General features: G+C 46.5%; 1 protein-coding gene across 2 annotated transcripts in view; it reads left to right on the forward strand.

The window, feature by feature from the left end:
* The window catches only part of cpne2 (copine II), a 220,764-nt gene that overhangs the window by 87,461 nt on the left and 115,050 nt on the right, over positions 1 to 18,253 (forward strand). For both annotated transcript variants that reach the window (XM_059651546.1, XM_048546529.2), the window contains 2 exons: positions 7,514 to 7,600; positions 7,870 to 7,929. In XM_059651546.1, coding sequence (XP_059507529.1) covers positions 7,514 to 7,600; positions 7,870 to 7,929 — 147 coding nt within the window. The remainder of the gene's footprint in view (positions 1 to 7,513; positions 7,601 to 7,869; positions 7,930 to 18,253) is intronic.

An 18,253-nucleotide genomic window follows, 5' to 3' on the forward strand; every position in this document is an offset into this window, starting at 1 on the left:
CATCACCAGAATTTCATTGGCATCTTAGAGTCATAGAGCTGTACAGCATGGAAAAAGACCCTTAGTCCAACTCACCCATGCCAGCCAGATATCCTAGATAAATCTATTTCCATTTGTCAGCATTTGACCAATTTTCCTCTAAACCCTTCCCATTCATGTCCCCATCCAGATGCCTTTTAAATGTTGTAATTGTACCAGCCTCCATCACTTCCTCTGGCAGCTCATTCCGTACATGCACCACCCTTTGCATGAAATATTTGCCTATTAAATCCCTTTTAAATCTTTCTCCCCTTTAATCTATGCCCTCTAGTTTTGGACTCCCCTACCCTGAGAAAAAGACCTTGTCTATTCACCCTATCTGTGCCCCTCATGATTTTATGAACCTCTCCAAGGTCACGTCCTCAACCCTCCCGACACCCCAGGGAAAATAGCCCCTGCCTACTTAACCTCTCCCTATAGTTTAAACTCTCCAACCCTGCCATCCTTGTAAATCTTTTCTGAGCTCTTTTGAGTTTCCCAACGTCCTTCCTTCGGCAGGGGAACCAGAATTGCACACAGTATTCCAATTGTGACCTAACCAATGTCCTGTATAACCGCAACATGACCTACCAACTCCTATACTCAATCCGCTGACCAATAAAGACAAGCATACCAAATGCCTTCTTCACTATCCTGTCCACCTGCAGCTCCACTTTCAAGGAGCTATGAACTTTTTGTTTTATATCAGGACAGATCAGTTCGTCCATTAAATGGCTTCAGTTGCACAAGAGTCCATGAGAACTGTACACAAGAAACGAGTATTAACTGTTTCAGGTTGGTGGTTTTCTATACCAGTAGATTTTGGAGACTAACAGCCCTAAAGCAAATACTGTCAGGGGAAAGGCTGAGGAACGTGAGGTAGAGGAATCAAAGAACAAAATGATGGGCGGTGGCTCAGTGGTCAGCACTGCTGCCTCACAGTGCCAGCAACCTGGGTTCAATTCCACCCTCGGGTGGCTGTCTGTGTGGAGTTTGCACATTCTCCCCGTGTCTGCGTGGGCTTCCTCCGGGTGCTCCAGTTTCTTCCCGCAGTCCAAAGATGTGCAGGCTAGGTGGATTGTCCATAGTGTTGAGGGATGTGTACCTTAGGTGGGTTTTAGGGGGATGGGTCCGAATGGGATGCTCTGAGCGTCGGTGTGGACTTGTTGGGCCAAAGGGCCTGTTTCCACACTGTAGGCATTCTATGATAACTCTACGAAAAGTTAAAACCCAGAGATTTTTTTAAAAAAGGAGATAATGATGTGAGGTGAAACTGCTAATGGGACTGGTCGAAAAACAAAGAGAAGTGTTTTGCCTCCCAGGCACGTGTGTATTGTATTTGTATATGTCAGTACTGCAGCATGCAACAGACACACCTCCTCTCCATAGAAATTAAAATATCAAGACTTTCCTCAGTGCTGGAATGTGATAGAATCCCTTAGCCAATGCACAATTATCCTATGGCCTCTTACATCATTTTCTGTTTTTACGTTTGGACTAATTGTCGGGCGTGGATGCGCTCAAAGCTGATTTTAAAAACAAGACTTGAGGTTGTACAGAACCTCGGAAAACCCTGGAACATTCCAAAGTGTTTTGCAGACATACACAAGATGCCTAGTCCTTTTTTTGCCCTGTACTGTATGAACATGGCTGCCAAATTGTGCACAGCATGCTCCAACAAGCAGGAAGGTGAAATCAACCACATAGTTGGTTTAAATAGTATCAGAGATAATGGGAACTGCAGATGCTGGAGATTCCAAGATGATAAAATGTGAGGCTGGATGAACACAGCAGGCCAAGCAGCATCTCAGGAGCACAAAAGCTGACGTTTCGGGCCTAGACCCTTCATCAGAGAGGGGGATGGGGGGAGGGAACTGGAATAAATAGGGAGAGAGGGGGAGGCGGACCGAAGATGGAGAGCAAAGAAGATAGGTGGAGAGGGTGTAGGTGGGGAGGTAGGGAGGGGATAGGTCAGTCCAGGGAAGACGGACAGGTCAAGGAGGTGGGATGAGGTTAGTAGGTAGCTGGGGGTGCGGCTGGGGGTGGGAGGAAGGGATGGGTGAGAGGAAGAACCGGTTAGGGAGGCAGAGACAGGTTGGACTGGTTTTGGGATGCAGTGGGTGGGGGGGAAGAGCTGGGCTGGTTGTGTGGTGCAGTGGGGGGAGGGGATGAACTGGGCTGGTTTAGGGATGCAGTGGGGGAAGGGGAGATTTTGAAACTGGTGAAGTCCACATTGATACCATATGGCTGCAGGGTTCCCAGGCGGAATATGAGTTGCTGTTCCTGCAACCTTCGGGTGGCATCATTGTGGCAGTGCAGGAGGCCCATGATGGACATGTCATCAAGAGAATGGGAGGGGGAGTGGAAATGGTTTGCGACTGGGAGGTGCAGTTGTTTGTTGCGAACTGAGCGGAGGTGTTCTGCAAAGCGGTCCCCAAGCCTCCGCTTGGTTTCCCCAATGTAGAGAAAGCCGCACCGGGTACAGTGGATGCGGCGACATCATCGCTCCGCCCACAACCTCCACAGCCTGCAACCCCAGAGGAGACAGCCACCCTGAGCCCTGCCGAATCTTCACCATCCCCCCAGACCTCCCACTGACTGAGGACGAACGGTCAGTCCTGAGCAAGGGGCTCACCTTTGTCCCCCTACAACCACACATCAACGAATACCAGTCACGGTCGGACATAGAGCAGTTTTTCCGCCGTCTTCGCCTGCATGCCTACTTCTTCAACCGGGAACCTAACCCTCCTTCCACTGACCCCTTCACCCGCTTCCAACACAAGTCCTCCTCCTGGACACCACCCCCAGGCCTCCTACCCTCCCTCGACCTCTTCATCTCCAACTGCCGTCGAGACATTAACCGCCTCAACCTCTCCACCCCTCTCACCCACTCCAACCTCTCCCCCGCAGAACGGGCAGCCCTCCGCTCCCTCCGCTCCAACCCCAACCTCACCATCAAACCCGCAGACAAGGGTGGCGCAGTGGTAGTATGGCGTACTGACCTCTACATCGCCGAGGCCAGACGCCAACTCTCCGACACCACCTCCTACCGCCTCCTCGATCATGACCCCACACCCGAGCACCAAACCATCATCTCCAACACCATTCATGACCTCATCACCTCAGGGGACCTCCCACCCACAGCCTCCAACCTCATTGTTCCCCAACCCCGCACAGCCCGTTTCTATCTCCTTCCCAAAATCCACAAACCTGCCTGCCCTGGTCGACCCATCGTCTCAGCCTGCTCCTGCCCCACCGAACTCATCTCCACCTATCTGGACTCCATTCTCTCCCCTTTGGTCCAGGAACTCCCCACCTATGTCCGTGACACCACCCACGCCCTCCACCTCCTCCAGGACTTCCAATTCCCTGGCCCCCAACACCTCATATTCACCATGGACGTCCAGTCCCTGTACACCTGCATTCCGCATGGAGATGGCCTCAAGGCCCTCCGCTTCTTCCTGTCCCGCAGGCCCGACCAGGCCCCCTCCACCGACACTCTCATCCGCCTAGCGGAACTCGTCCTCACACTCAACAACTTCTCTTTTGACTCCTCCCACTTCCTACAGACTAAGGGGGTGGCCATGGGCACCCGCATGGGCCCCAGCTATGCCTGCCTCTTTGTAGGTTACGTGGAACAGTCCATCTTCCGCACCTACACAGGCCCCAAACCCCACCTCTTCCTCCGGTACATTGATGACTGTATCGGCGCCGCCTCTTGCTCCCCAGAGGAGCTCGAACAGTTCATCCACTTCACCAACACCTTCCACCCCAACCTTCAGTTCACCTGGGCCATCTCCAACACATCCCTCACCTTCCTGGACCTCTCAGTCTCCATCTCAGGCAACCAGCTTGTAACTGATGTCCATTTCAAGCCCACCGACTCCCACAGCTACCTAGAATACACCTCCTCCCACCCACCCTCCTGCAAAAACTCCATCCCCTATTCCCAATTCCTCCGCCTCCGCCGCATCTGCTCCCACGATAAGACATTCCACTCCCGCACATCCCAGATGTCCAAGTTCTTTAAGGACCGCAACTTCCCCCCCACGGTGATTGAGAACGCCCTTGACCGCGTCTCCCGCATTTCCCGCGACACATCCCTCACACCCCGCCCCCGCCACAACCGCCCCAAGAGAATCCCCCTCGTTCTCACACACCACCCTACCAACCTCCGGATACAACGCATTATCCTCCGACACTTCCGCCATTTACAATCCGACCCCACCACCCAAGACATTTTTCCATCCCCACCCCTGTCTGCTTTCCGGAGAGACCACTCTCTCCGTGACTCCCTTGTTCGCTCCACACTGCCCTCCAACCCCACCACACCCGGCACCTTCCCCTGCAACCGCAGGAAATGCTACACTTGTCCCCACACCTCCTCCCTCACCCCCATCCCAGGCCCCAAGATGACATTCCACATTAAGCAGAGGTTCACCTGCACATCTGCCAATGTGGTATACTGCATCCACTGTACCCGGTGCGGCTTTCTCTACATTGGGGAAACCAAGCGGAGGCTTGGGGACCGCTTTGCAGAACACCTCCGCTCAGTTCGCAACAAACAACTGCACCTCCCAGTCGCAAACCATTTCCACTCCCCCTCCCATTCTCTTGATGACATGTCCATCATGGGCCTCCTGCACTGCCACAATGATGCCACCCGAAGGTTGCAGGAACAGCAACTCATATTCCGCCTGGGAACCCTGCAGCCATATGGTATCAATGTGGACTTCACCAGTTTCAAAATCTCCCCTTCCCCCACTGCATCCCTAAACCAGCCCAGTTCATCCCCTCCCCCCACTGCACCACACAACCAGCCCAGCTCTTCCCCCCCACCCACTGCATCCCAAAACCAGTCCAACCTGTCTCTGCCTCCCTAACCGGTTCTTCCTCTCACCCATCCCTTCCTCCCACCCCCAGCCGCACCCCCAGCTACCTACTAACCTCATCCCACCTCCTTGACCTGTCCGTCTTCCCTGGACTGACCTATCCCCTCCCTACCTCCCCACCTACACCCTCTCCACCTATCTTCTTTGCTCTCCATCTTCGGTCCGCCTCCCCCTCTCTCCCTATTTATTCCAGTTCCCTCCCCCCATCCCCCTCTCTGATGAAGGGTCTAGGCCCGAAACGTCAGCTTTTGTGCTCCTGAGATGCTGCTTGGCCTGCTGTGTTCATCCAGCCTCACATTTTATCACATAGTTGGTTTTGTTGATTTTGTTGGTGAACATTGTTCAGGATGTCAGGAATAACTCCATCTTCCCCTCTTTGAAAGGGGATCTTCTAAGTCCACTTGGAAGACTAGGCAGTGCCTTATTTAACATCTCTTCTAAAAGCTGGAATAATCAAAAGTGCAGCACTCCTCATTACTGAACTGGAATGTTAACCTTAAATTGGCACTGAGCTCCCAGGAATGGTACATAAAAACACAAATGAATAGGAAGGGTTTAGAGGGATATGGGCTGAATGCTGACAAAGGGACAAGACTTATCTAGGATATCTGGTCGGCATGGATGAGTTGGACCGAAGGGTCTGTTTCCATGCTGTACGTCTCTATGACTCTATAACCTTCTGAATCTGAGACGAGTGTAACCAACTCAGCCGACTGAATGCTGGAAGACACTTCCGGTGCTGCTCAGCATGATTCTGCCAGTGTTGCTTTGCATGCAGTCTGATGAGTCCACCTGAATCAAAATGATATTTAAAACTAGCCCACACTTTAATAGCTGTAAAGGGAAAGTGAACCCCAAGGTTAGTCATTTTTGTGTAAATTTTCCTACATGTCTGAAAGATGAATCAGTCCCCTCATGTAACTGAAGCAACAGAAGGGAAAGGCTGGATTTTTCTTTTTGAAATGCTGGATAAAAGTACAATCGGTTGGCAATCATAAAAGTGAGGTGATTAAAAGAATAAAAGGCTGCAAAGGGCCATTTGTACAAATAGAAAACTGAAAACACAGGTTCATCCGCATCTGTAGAGAAAAGAGGGCATAGCTCTGATGAAGAGTTCACATCTGCAATACTAACACAATTAGGCTGATTGTTGGCAAGTAACATTCACGCCACATAAATGCCAAATAATGACCATCTCCAATAAGAGACCATTTAATCACTGCCTCTTGACATTGATGGTGTTACCAGTGCTGAATACCCCACTATCAACATCCTGGGTGTTATCATTGACCAGAAACTCAATTGGACTCACCACATAAACACAGCAGCTACAACAGCAGGTCAGAGGCTAGGAATATTCAGTAAGTAAGTCACTTCCTGACTCCCAAAGGTCTGTCCACCAGGTCAAGCCACAAGGAGTGTGATGGAACACTTCCCACTTGCCTGGATGGGTGCAGCCCCAACGGCACTCAGGAAGCTTGGCACTATCTAGGACAAAGCAGCCTTCTTTGTCATCCACAAGTATGCCCTCCCTTTGTGACTGTTGCTCAGTGGCAGCAGTGTGCACTATCTGAAGAGACACTGCAGAAATTCACAAAAGATCCTCCAACAGCAACTTCCAAACCCACAACTACTTACAACTAGAAGGACAAGGGCAGCAGATATATTGGAACACCACACCTGCAAGTTCCCCTCCAAGCCATTCCAGACTTGGAAATATATTCCTGTTCCTTCACTATCACTGGGTCAAAATCCTGAAATTCTCTCTCTAAGGGCGTTGTGGGTTTAGCTACATCACATGGACTGCAGCGGTTCAAGAAAGCAGCTCACCACCACTTCCCAAGGGCAGTTAGGGATGGGCAATAAATGCTGACCCAGCCTGTGACAGCGACATCCATAAAAAACTCCTCCTCACATCCATAAAGTGCTACTGCTAGCCAGACCAAGCTACTTCATTGCAAATTACACAGGAATGAAAGTTCAATTTATTAGAATTATTAGTTGCTACAAGATGCACAGGAGAGAGGTGAATTATCATTGTGAAGCAGCACTACGTTTGTTTGGAGGTTCAGGATTGAATGGAGAGTTCATGTACTGTAGTAAATCTATCGTGTCAATGATTTAATGACCCTTTATATAATGGGACATGGCATGTAGTTCTCCTCTTAACTAACCAATGTCTTTTTTAAACACATTTATTTCTTTATTCATAAATACAGAAAGCTGCAAAACTGCTACCAGCTAACCACAGCCATATGTTTGCAGCCTTGTTCCTGTAATTTTACTTGCTGATTTCAATTCCTCTCCTGTTTGCTCTTGTTAACTGGATGAGAAACCATACACCATAGGTATTTCCATCACTACCATCTCTTTGTCACCCACTTAGCTGCCAGGAGATGATGCATGTTGTGTAATGGGGGGAAGAGAGACGAAGAGCCCTCTGGAATCCAATGAGATGAGCACTGAAAGTGACATTCAGTTCCTCATGTGGTCTTTTCCTGTTTGAACAAATCCATTAGTTCCAGTTTGGGGAACAAAATGACTCCAAAGTCTGCTTTTAAGAGGTAAACCTTTCTGAAGAGGCTCTCCTCTCTTTCCCGCAGGTTGAATTTGAGTGCATTAATTCCAAGAAACAAAAGAAGAAAAAGAACTACAAGAATTCTGGAATAATTATTGTCAAATCTTGCAAGGTAAAGGTTTTGTGTCATTAAGATGCAGCTCTTTTGTTTGAAACCTAATAGCATGAGAAGGTTAGCAACTAACCATCTATTTTAATAAGATTTGAACAGCTTTTAGCACACTAATTATGTAAATGATATGTGAAGATTGTCTGGAATTGTGTGACCTGTGATTATTATAATGTGCAAATTAACTCATTATGTGTACAGCTGGGAAATTATTTTAAAATATGTAAACAGGGCCAAACAACTGCTAACAATTGTGATTTTATTTGCTTTAGGTAATCAGAGATTACTCCTTTTTGGATTATATTCTTGGTGGTTGCCAGCTGATGTTCACCGTAAGTAAAAAAATTCATTAGTTTCCTTTACATCCCACCATTGATTTTTGTTGGAGCATAGACAGGGACAGGCAAATGTGTACTTGTTGAACTCAGCCAGATGCTGGAGACTATCTGTAATGAGCTGGAAAGCAGTGGCTGCTGAGCAAATAAAGGTTCTAAGAGTTTACAACTTCAAAATTGACAGACTGAGACTCAAGTTGGCCATATCCCACAGACTTCAATCCATTCCATTCCATCACTGACCACTTAAACTCACAAAATATTCCAAAGGGCTCCTGTGGCACTGTGGTAGCATCCCTACCTCTGAGCTAGGAAGCTTGGGTTCAAGTCCCACCTGCTCCAGGACTGTGTCATAACCTGTCTGAACAGCTTGATTTAAAACAAATTCTGAAAACCAGCACCCTTCCACGGCATGGATAAAATTGAACGGACAGTTGTTCCCCTTTCAGTCAAACAGCCAATTTTCCCAAAATGAAAGTGCTCAAAGAAAATAGTTGCAATGTATTTTTTTTAATGGTGATATTTTTCCTGAGTCGCTCACCTTGGGGCTTTGGAGATTAATCCTTAACTCCTGGAGACTGCAAGACAATTCTAAAGGATGTTGTGGCTTTTATTGAGGGAAACTCCTATTTCAGGAATCTTGAAGCTGTTGGTACCCTGTAGTTTTCAAGGTTCAAAAGCCCCAAGGACATTAAAATGTCACCCGCTCTCCATGTGGAGGTATGCGGAAGAGAGCCTCAGTAGCCACAATGGCAAGGATTTTGGAAACTTCTGAATTCTAGATCGCTGAGTATGACTTAATAATAATTAGTTATGCCACAAGTGTGCTAATGAGCCTGGCACTGAGAGAGCATTACTATATACTTGATTGCTGACAGATGATAAAATCATCATTCTAATGATAGTGACTGTTAGAATTGCTGGCTTCACTCTATGCTACCTGCAAAGTGCAAAGGTATTGTGATAGCTCACTGAGGTTGCTGATTAGCTCGCTTCCAATTAGTGACCTGTCTTTCCTTTAAATTTATGATTGCACTTCACAAATTCAGCAGAGGTCGTGTCCATTAGTTGGCAGGCTATCTTCTCTCACTTCATCTTTGATCACTGCTTTCCCCCCAGGTCAATGTTAGAGATTAAGATAGCTATGTAACAATTATAATGCTGCTTCCTGTCCCTGCCTCCAGTCGCTGCTTGGTTGCATAACATGGGATAGCTGGTGGAAATGGGAACTTGCATTCAATTGCAGCTTGTGATGGAGTGACAAATCAGATGAGACTAAAGAGGAGTTCCGGGCTCACAGATAGTTGGAGAAAGAGACAGAGATGGGGCAGTCTCCATGTTTGGGGTGCTAATTTCTATCTGTCCTGGAGGGAGGGGGCAAGAGCAGTTGGATGGCTCCATGACATTAGAATGGCCTCAGGAGTAAGTAACTACACACTGGAGATGTTCCAGTGAATAAGTATGGACCCAGAACCAAGCACAGCATGTACCCAGGCCAGGAGGGTAAGCAACGGGACAAATTATTGAGAAGTCCAGTATGGAACAGCTCTTGAGTGAAAGTTTGAAGGTTGGATTGGCAAAAGTGAAGAGTTATAACACATTATGAAGTTTACTGGGATTTACTAACCCACTTTGTCATTAATGTCTTTGTGTTTTGGGGGTGTTGGGGAGTTACTGAAAAACCCAATATCTGTCCTGATCATATTTGATACTTAGGTTTTCTTTTGCAGAGTCTTTGATCACAGTATATTAGTCATATTTATCTGTTAGTTTTGTATTAGCAATAACTCCTACCTAGATTGTGTGATAGTTCTCATGCTGTATGTAATGTCTTATTTGTTCAAAATCATGGAATCTTCTGGCTTTACCATCTCAGTAGATCCCCTGGATGGCATCTTTAGTCAGCTTTAAAATGTAAAATGTTACTAGTCCCTAACTGGGTCATAACATAGACAATACACTGTGGAGCTGGAGGAACACAGCAGGCCAGGCAGCATCGGAAGAGCAGGAAAGTCGACATTTCTGGTTTACACTCTTCAACAGGACTGGTGAGGGGGAAGGGAGCTGGAAATAAATAGAGAGAAGAGGGATGGGGTTGGGGACGGTAGGTGGGATGGTGATAGGTAAGTGCAGGGTGTGGTGGGGATTGGTCAGTGAGGTGGGAGGGACAGATAGGTGGGAGAGAAGACAGACAGATTGTGTCAGATCAAGGAGGCGGGGATGAGAGGGAGGGTTAGTCAAAGGATGAGGCCGGAGGTGGGGAGATTTTAAAAGTGGTGAATTTTATGTGTTTGGGTTGTAGGCTCCCGAGGCAGAATATGAGGGGTTGCTTCTCCAGTTTCCAGGTGGTGTCATTGTGATACTGGAGGAGGCCCAGAATGGACATGTCATTCATTGAGTGGGAGGGGGAATTACAATGGTTAGCCACCAGAAAGTGGTGTTGATAATAGCATACAGAGTGCAGATGCTCCACGAATTGATCCCTGAGTCTGCACTTGGTCTCACCGATGTAGAGGAAGCCACATTGAGAGCAATGGATACAATAGACCAGGTTGGAGGATATGCTAGCAAACCCCTGTCGGTTATGGAAAATTTGTCTTAGGCCTTGGATGGAGGTGAGCAGGGAGATGTGGGGGAAGTGTAGCACCTCCTGCCACTGCAGGGAAAGGTGCCAGGGGTGGTGGGCTAGTGGGGAGCAGACGAGAGAGTAACGGAGAGAGCGGTCCCCACAAAAGACAGATATGGGTAGGGAGGAATATATGTCTTTGGTTATGGGGTTGGATTGTAGGTGGTGGAGAATGATGCTCAGGATGCGAAGGTTAGTGGGGTGGTATGTGAGGACCAGGGGTGCTGTGTCTTTATTTTTGGTAGGTCAAGGGGGAGTTTCAGGGCAGAGTGCAAGAGATGCAGATGAGGGCATTTTGGATCAATAATGGGGGGATGTTGCGGTCCTTGAAACAGGAGGAAAACTGGGATGTCTGGGAGTGCACCGCTCCAACTTGGGAGCAGATATGGCGGAGGCAGAGGAATTGGGAGTATGGGATTGCATTCTTGCAGGAGGATGGGTAAGAGGAGGTGTAGTCTAGATAGCTGTGGGAGTCACTGGGCTTGAAATAGATGTAGGTGCTGAGACGATTCTCAGAATTGGAGATGGAGATGGAGACGGTGGGAATGTGGGAGGTGTCAGAGATGGCCCAGGTGAATTTGAGCTTTGGATGAAAAGTATTCGTAAAGCTGATGAACTGTTCATGCTCCAAATGAGAGCACAAGGCAGCACCAACATAGTCATCAATGAAATGGAGGAAGAGGTGAGGGATGATGCCAGTGTAACAGCGAAAGAGTGGATCATATCTCCAAGTGGAACATAACATAATTCTGTGATGATGCCTAGGAGTGTAACATAAAGTTGCCAGTCTGGTCTGTGATCATAGTACAATTTGAATGCTCATTCCATGCAGGGCGGTTAAAAATCAGCACTCTGACTGTGGAGACTGCACTGTCGCTGTCTCTTTCTTCAACTATCTGTGAGCCTGGAACTCATATTCAGTGATGGGCTGGATTGCCTCTCTGCACTGTAGGAATTCTATGACCCCTGAACTGTCTTGAGTGTCCCTTGCAACTCTGGGGCTATTTGTACCCCCTGAATATTATTATCTTTCTGTTCTCACAAAATTGCTGACTTCCACTGCTGAGAATGCTTATATAAAGAAGAATTTATCACGGCTTTCAGGAATTGTTTCTCAAACAGGAAGGAGTACCTCGTCTGAATCTAGTCCATGTCTCTTCATAGTCGTGGGAAACATTCCACAGCTTGAAGTTATGGTTAAGGCGAAGTCACGAAATATGAAGCTGAAGGGGGTGAGGACCGCACAAAAGGCCAGAAATACAGGGGTGCAGGGTTTTTGTAGCACTATAGGACTCAACTGAAGTTTCAGCTGAGACTTAGATTTATAGAGCGCAGAACCTGTGGGGCTCTTTGGAACAGTTACACAGTAAAGCACATCACCCACAGAGCTAACCTATCGGTGCATACCAATGTCAAAGCATACTAGCAATAGAGGTCCTGCTGCAGCCGACTGATATCCTAAGGGCCATCTGTACATGTACCAGCTACAGTGACCATCTTTAGCTTTAGGAACACATACTCTGTTACCTTAAATCTGTGTTCTTTACATAGCGGCCTGCCCACCAACTGAAACACCTTTCCAGATTGCAGCAGAGAGGGTCAGATAGAAAGAGACCTCCCTGTGACGTACAATCAAATGTCAAAGCAATCCAATGGTTGCAGGCTGAGAATCCATGAAGTGTAGGTTTTTAATAATGTTGTCAGTAAATGACAAACTTGGATCGACCCCCTAAATGTGATAATTTGGTACATTAACTAAGTCTGTTCTACCATTTACTGAGCACAGCAATGAATTCTGTTGAGCTTGCTAATTCATCTGCAGTCTGAATGGAATTGGGACTGGAGCCAGACAACAGAATGTACCTTTCCTGCAAGCCAAGACTAAAAGCCAACTCTGGCTGTTCTCAAGTTTTTGACCTCATATCCTAGAGATTGGAAAATGTCTCACATTTAACAGTGCGTCATGTGTTTCTGATAGGTAAGGATTTCCAAAGTAGGGGCCAGTTTTTTACGGTGAGAGGAGAAAGATTTTAAAAAGATCTGAGGCCAGTTGTTTTACACAGAGAGTGGTTTGTATGTGGGATGAACTTCCAGAGGAAGTGACGGATGCAGGTACAGTTACAACATTTAAAAGACATTTGGATAAGTGGATGAATAAGAAATGTTTGGAGGAATAGGGGCCAAGCAGAGGCAGGAGGGACTAGTTTAGTGATAATGGGAACTGCAGATGCTGGAGAATCCAAGATAATAAAATGTGAGGCTGGATGAACACAGCAGGCCCAGCAGCATCTCAGGAGCACAAAAGCTGATGTTTCGGGCCTAGACCCTTCATCAGAGAGGGGGATGGGGTGAGGGTTCTGGAATAAATAGGGAGAAAGGGGGAGGCGGACCGAAGATGGAGAGAAAAGAAGATAGGTGGAGAGGAGAGTATAGGTGGGGAGGTAGGGAGGGGATAGGTCAGTCCAGGGAAGACGGACAGGTCAAGGAGATGGGATGAGGTTAGTAGGTAGGAGATGGAGGTGCAGCTTGGGGTGGGAGGAAGGGATGGGTGAGAGGAAGAACAGGTTAGGGAGGCAGAGACAGGTTGGACTGGTTTTGGGATGCAGTGGGTGGAGGGGAAGAGCTGGGCTGGTTGTGTGGTGCAGTGGGGGGAGGGGACGAACTGGGCTGGTTTTGGGATGCGGTGGGGGAAGGGGAGATTTTGAAGCTGGTGAAGTCCACATTGATACCATTGGGCTGCAGGGTTCCCAACCTTGACCTGTCCGTCTTCCCTGGACTGACCTAACCCCTCCCTACCTCCCCACCTATACTCTCCTCTCCACCTATCTTCTTTTCTCTCCATCTTCGGTCCGCCTCCCCTCTCTCCCTATTTATTCCAGAACCCTCACCCCATCCCCCTCTCTGATGAAGGGTCTAGGCCCGAAACGTCAGCTTTTGTGCTCCTGAGATGCTGCTGGGCCTGCTGTGTTCATCCAGCCTCACATTTTATTATCAGGGACTAGTTTAGTTTGGGTTTATGGCCAACACAGACAGGTTGGATTGAAGGGTCTGCTTCCATGCTGTGTGACTCTATGATAGAAATGCTTAGCATATACCTCAGAGTTAAACACCTCATCTCCACCTTGGGAAGGAACCACGTGAGGAAAAAAGCTGGACATTTCCCTTCTTAAAACTGAATTGAAGTAGAAACTAAAAATGAAGGAAAGCTGTGAATTGATGCAGCACCTTTTAAGATCTGAAACCTTCTCTCAGTGCTGCCCAGCCAATATCATTCACAGCCTCCCCATCCAACACATGCAATCTCACTTTCCACTACCTCTAGTCACTCCCTCACACTTTAAGTGAGTTTATGCGTAGTTACAGAACATGTCTGCTCAACAAACTGCGGCACTGTTCAATGCATGGGCTCGTTTCAAAACTTTGCATAACTTGTATCATAGGAAAGCATAGGGGAAGAACTACAATCCTCTGGTTGATTGCTGATAAACAAACATTGTAAAAGAAGTCATGAATTTGAAGAGCCTTGTCTTGCAATTGCAGGGCTGAAAGGCGAGAAACCCAACTATAGAAAGAAAACAACAGTTTATAGAAAAGATGAGGGTGCTATTAACTAGTAACTGTACAAAGTTAGACTCTTTCAGCTGAAATCAATTGATATATTTTGGGTTTTGTAGTACTTCTTAACTCTAGGTTTTATGACTTCCTTATTTTCAAATATTCTCCCAACTCCTTAATAAGGGCTTCCCAAAGTGTGGGTTGGGACCCCAAATGGAATTACCAGATGTAATTTAGAGCTTGTGTGCTCTGAGGCACCAATGGCCAACATAGAACTTCCCCACCCCACTGCACCCCACGTAGACCCACCCACTCTCAAGGTTTCAGTGAGGGGTTCGCAATAATTTCCAATGATCCAAAAAATGCTGTCATGGCTGAAAAAGGTTTGGGAAGAATTGCCCGGATCTTTGAGAGTCTCTGCACTCTCATTGCTTTCTGCATAAAGCAATTGCTAACATGCCCATCACAGCGATCACAAATACTGGCCTGACAAAAATTAATCAGTTGCTTCCACACACCTATCTCCAAGCCTCAGTCAATAGTCCAGAATCACATTAGACCTCAATTTAGTTTAGACAAAATTAAATTAAAAATTACCACAAATAGACAGATGTTGTGTTATGAACCACATGAAATAGTTTTTAATTCATTTAATACAGATATTATGGCTGCACAAATATAATATATATATTCCATCTATTATCTTTCTCCTTGAAAGATAAAATAAGAAGCTGTCACAAATCCCAGAGAGCTGGTGCAGACATGTTGGGCTGAATAGCTTCCTTCTGCACTTTATCAGTTCTGTGATTCTGTAAGATCTAAATGCAGCATGTATTTCTGTACATATTCTCTTTTGTGCAGTGGGAGCTCACAGAAAGATAACTGCCTCTTTCTGAAGATTTTGGCTGGTTCAATTCCAGTCGGCTTCGAAGATTCTTTACAGTTGCTTTTTATAGCTTCCTGGTCTGCTGCCAAAGCTCATTAGAAATTCATAACAGGAGACCTCATTCAAAAAAAAGCAGGCTGCTGCATTCATAACTGGAATGAATGCAAAACCTGTACATATCTGAAAATGACTTTGCACCACACCTCAGACTTGTGTTAACAATACAACTATACCAACAAACTGTACAACATGACATAGAATATTATGCATAGAAAGAGGGCATTCAATCTCACCAGCTCCCTTTTCCCCATCATCATCCAATCCTACCAGGACAGAACCTCAGGCCCAGACAACATCCTGGTAAATCTCCTGTGCACACTATCTAGCACGATCAAATCCTTCCTGATCAGAACTGCACAAAGTAATCCAGATGTGGCCCAGGCACTGTTTTATAAAGTCCCATGATAGTCTCCTTGCTCCATTAATAAATACAAGTATTGAGTATGACTTACTATTCCCCTTATCTACCTGTTCTGCTACCTTCAGTGATTTGTGGATATGCAATATACACACACTAAGGTCCCTCCGAACTTCAGCACTTTCTGGGGTCCTACCATTCATAGGACACAATTGATATATGAAGAGGGGCTGGATTAGATCAGACTATATTCATTCAGTTTAGAAGAATGAGAAAGGATCTCGTAGAAACTTATGAAATTCTAACTGGACCAGACAGTGTAAACACGGGTATGATATTCTCAATGACCCAAATCAGGAATGACAGTCTAAGGGTATGAGGTAGGCTATTTATGACTGAGAAGAGAAGAAATTTTTTCATCCAGAGAATTGTGAACCTTTGGAATTCTCTGTTTTCAAGAAGGAATTAGGGCAACACAGTGGCTCAGTGGTTAGCATTGCTGCTTCACAGCACCAGAGATCCAGGTTCGATTCCACCCTCGTGCAACTGTCTGTGTAGAGTTTGCACATTCTCCTCCCATCTGAGTGGGTTTCCTCTGGGTGCTCCGATTTCCTCCCACAGTCCAAAGATGTACAGGTTAGGTGGATTGGCCATGCCAAATTGCCTATAGTATCCAGGGATGCACAAGCCAGATGGGTTAGCCACGGACAATGCAGGGTTACAGGGATAGAGGAGGGAGATGGGTCTAGGTGGGATACTCTTGGCCCATCGAGATCAAATGGCCTGCTTCGGTACTGTCAGAATTCCATGAGTTAGAGAAAGCTCTTAAAAGGCTAAAGGGTATGGGAAGAAAGTAGGAATAGTGTAGGATGATCAACTGTGATCATTTTGAACAGTGGAACAGACTCGAAGGGCAGAATGGCCTCCTTCTGCTCCTATTTTCTATGTTTCTTTGGTTTAATTTTCTGTCCTGTTAGCCCCTCACCAAGTGACAATTTTTCACGTGGAATACATTTGCCCCTGCTCGGACCTGCCTGTTGACATCCACCTGCAGCTGACAGCTATCCTCCTCACTATTCACCATCCTAAAATTTTTTGTATCATCCAGGGAACTTCTTGGTCATAAGCTGGAAGCAGACTTCAGTCTCGGAAACATTCCTGTATCATCGCCCTCTGCTTCCTGCCTCTCGGCCAATTTTTGATCCAATGTGCCAATTTGTCTTGGACCACAAGAGCTCTCAATGTCTTGACTAGTCTGTTACAAGGGGCCTAAGCATTGCTAAAATCCACGTCTAATGCATTACCTCCTTCAACACGCTTGATTATCTCCCTAAAAACTTCCATCGAATTTCTCAAACATGACCTTCCCTGAACAATTCCATGCTGACTATCCCTGATTAATCCCTGTCTCTCCAAGCGCAGATATATTCTGTCCCCCAGAATTCTTTCTAAGAATTTCTCCACCACTGAGGTTACATTGAAAATTAACCTCCACCTCCCTGACCAGTGTAAATTGAGCATTATTATTTATTAAAATTTGGATTAAAGGACCTCCCCATGCCCTGAAATCGTAGAGAAGGAATGTGGCTTGTGCTAAATGGACATGAGGTAATTTGCCCAATCGTAGCACTTGATCTCTTGTGTGTTCCCAAGGTGTCAATGAAGATTGAATTGAGCCTTGTGTGAGTGGAAAAGGACAAACTAGATTTCCATTGCAGCCCACTGTTCAGGGAGATGAGGAAAGTGATTGTGACTGGTGGGGTAGATGGGGAGGAAGGATTCTGAACCTGGGAGAAGGTGGGTGGCAAAACATACCGGCAACAGGCCGGAGAAACTTTTGTTTGGTCCCAAGGGAAACTGTAATATTTCTCCTCAACTGACAAAAGTAAAAGCTGATAACGTCTCGGTATCCCTTGAAAAGAGATCTATTTAGGCCAGTAACACAGGCATGGTGAAGGGTGAACTCTGTCCAGTTGTCCTCAAATTTCATATCAGGAGCTCTACGACAAAGTGAAATTATGTTTTGTGAAAAAGAAAGGAAGCTAAGGCTGTCATTCAATACACTTCCTCAGTGAGAATGGCAGGTCACGATGCAAAATTCTGGAGGTTTGGTGTCTAAGGGGACGATATAAGTTGACATTGTTCCCCAATGTCTGTTCAGATGAAATACCTTGATCTGTGAAGTTTATTGTTAGCATGTTGCACATTGGTATGTGTGTGAACAAGCTCTGAAAGTTGTCAGGACGAGTGGAGAGAACAGTTAATAAAAGGATACAGTATCCTCAGCTTTATTAATAGGGACGTAGAGTTCAAGAGCAAGAAGGCTAGGCCAAACTTGTCTCAGACACAAGTTACACCTTAGCTGAAGCATTGGTTACATTGCTGGACACCCCACTTCAGGAAGAATGCAAGCACATTGAAGAGAGTGCTGAAGCAGATTTGTTAATTTGCTGATAGGATGTGGGTGTTGCTAACTGGCCAGCATTTATTGCTCGTCCCTAGTTGTCATTGAGAAAGTGGTGGTGAGCTGCCTTCTTGAACCACCGCTGCAATCCATGTGTTGTAGGTAGACACACAATGCCCTTAGGGAGGGATTTCTAGGATTTTGATCCAGCAACAGTGAAGGAGCAGCGATATATTTCTAAGTCAGAATGGTGAGTGGCTTGGAGGGGACCTTGCGGTTTCCGGTGTTGCTCTTGGCCAACTAGGTGGAAATGTTTGAGGTTTTGAAAGGTGCTGTCTAAGGACTTCTGGTGAATTTCTGCAGTGCATCTTGTAGACAGCATATACTGCTGCTGCTTGAGCATCGGTGGCAGAGGGAGTGGATGTTTACCGA

This window comes from Stegostoma tigrinum, chromosome 16 (assembly GCF_030684315.1).
Source record: "Stegostoma tigrinum isolate sSteTig4 chromosome 16, sSteTig4.hap1, whole genome shotgun sequence".
NCBI lineage: Eukaryota > Metazoa > Chordata > Chondrichthyes > Orectolobiformes > Stegostomatidae > Stegostoma > Stegostoma tigrinum.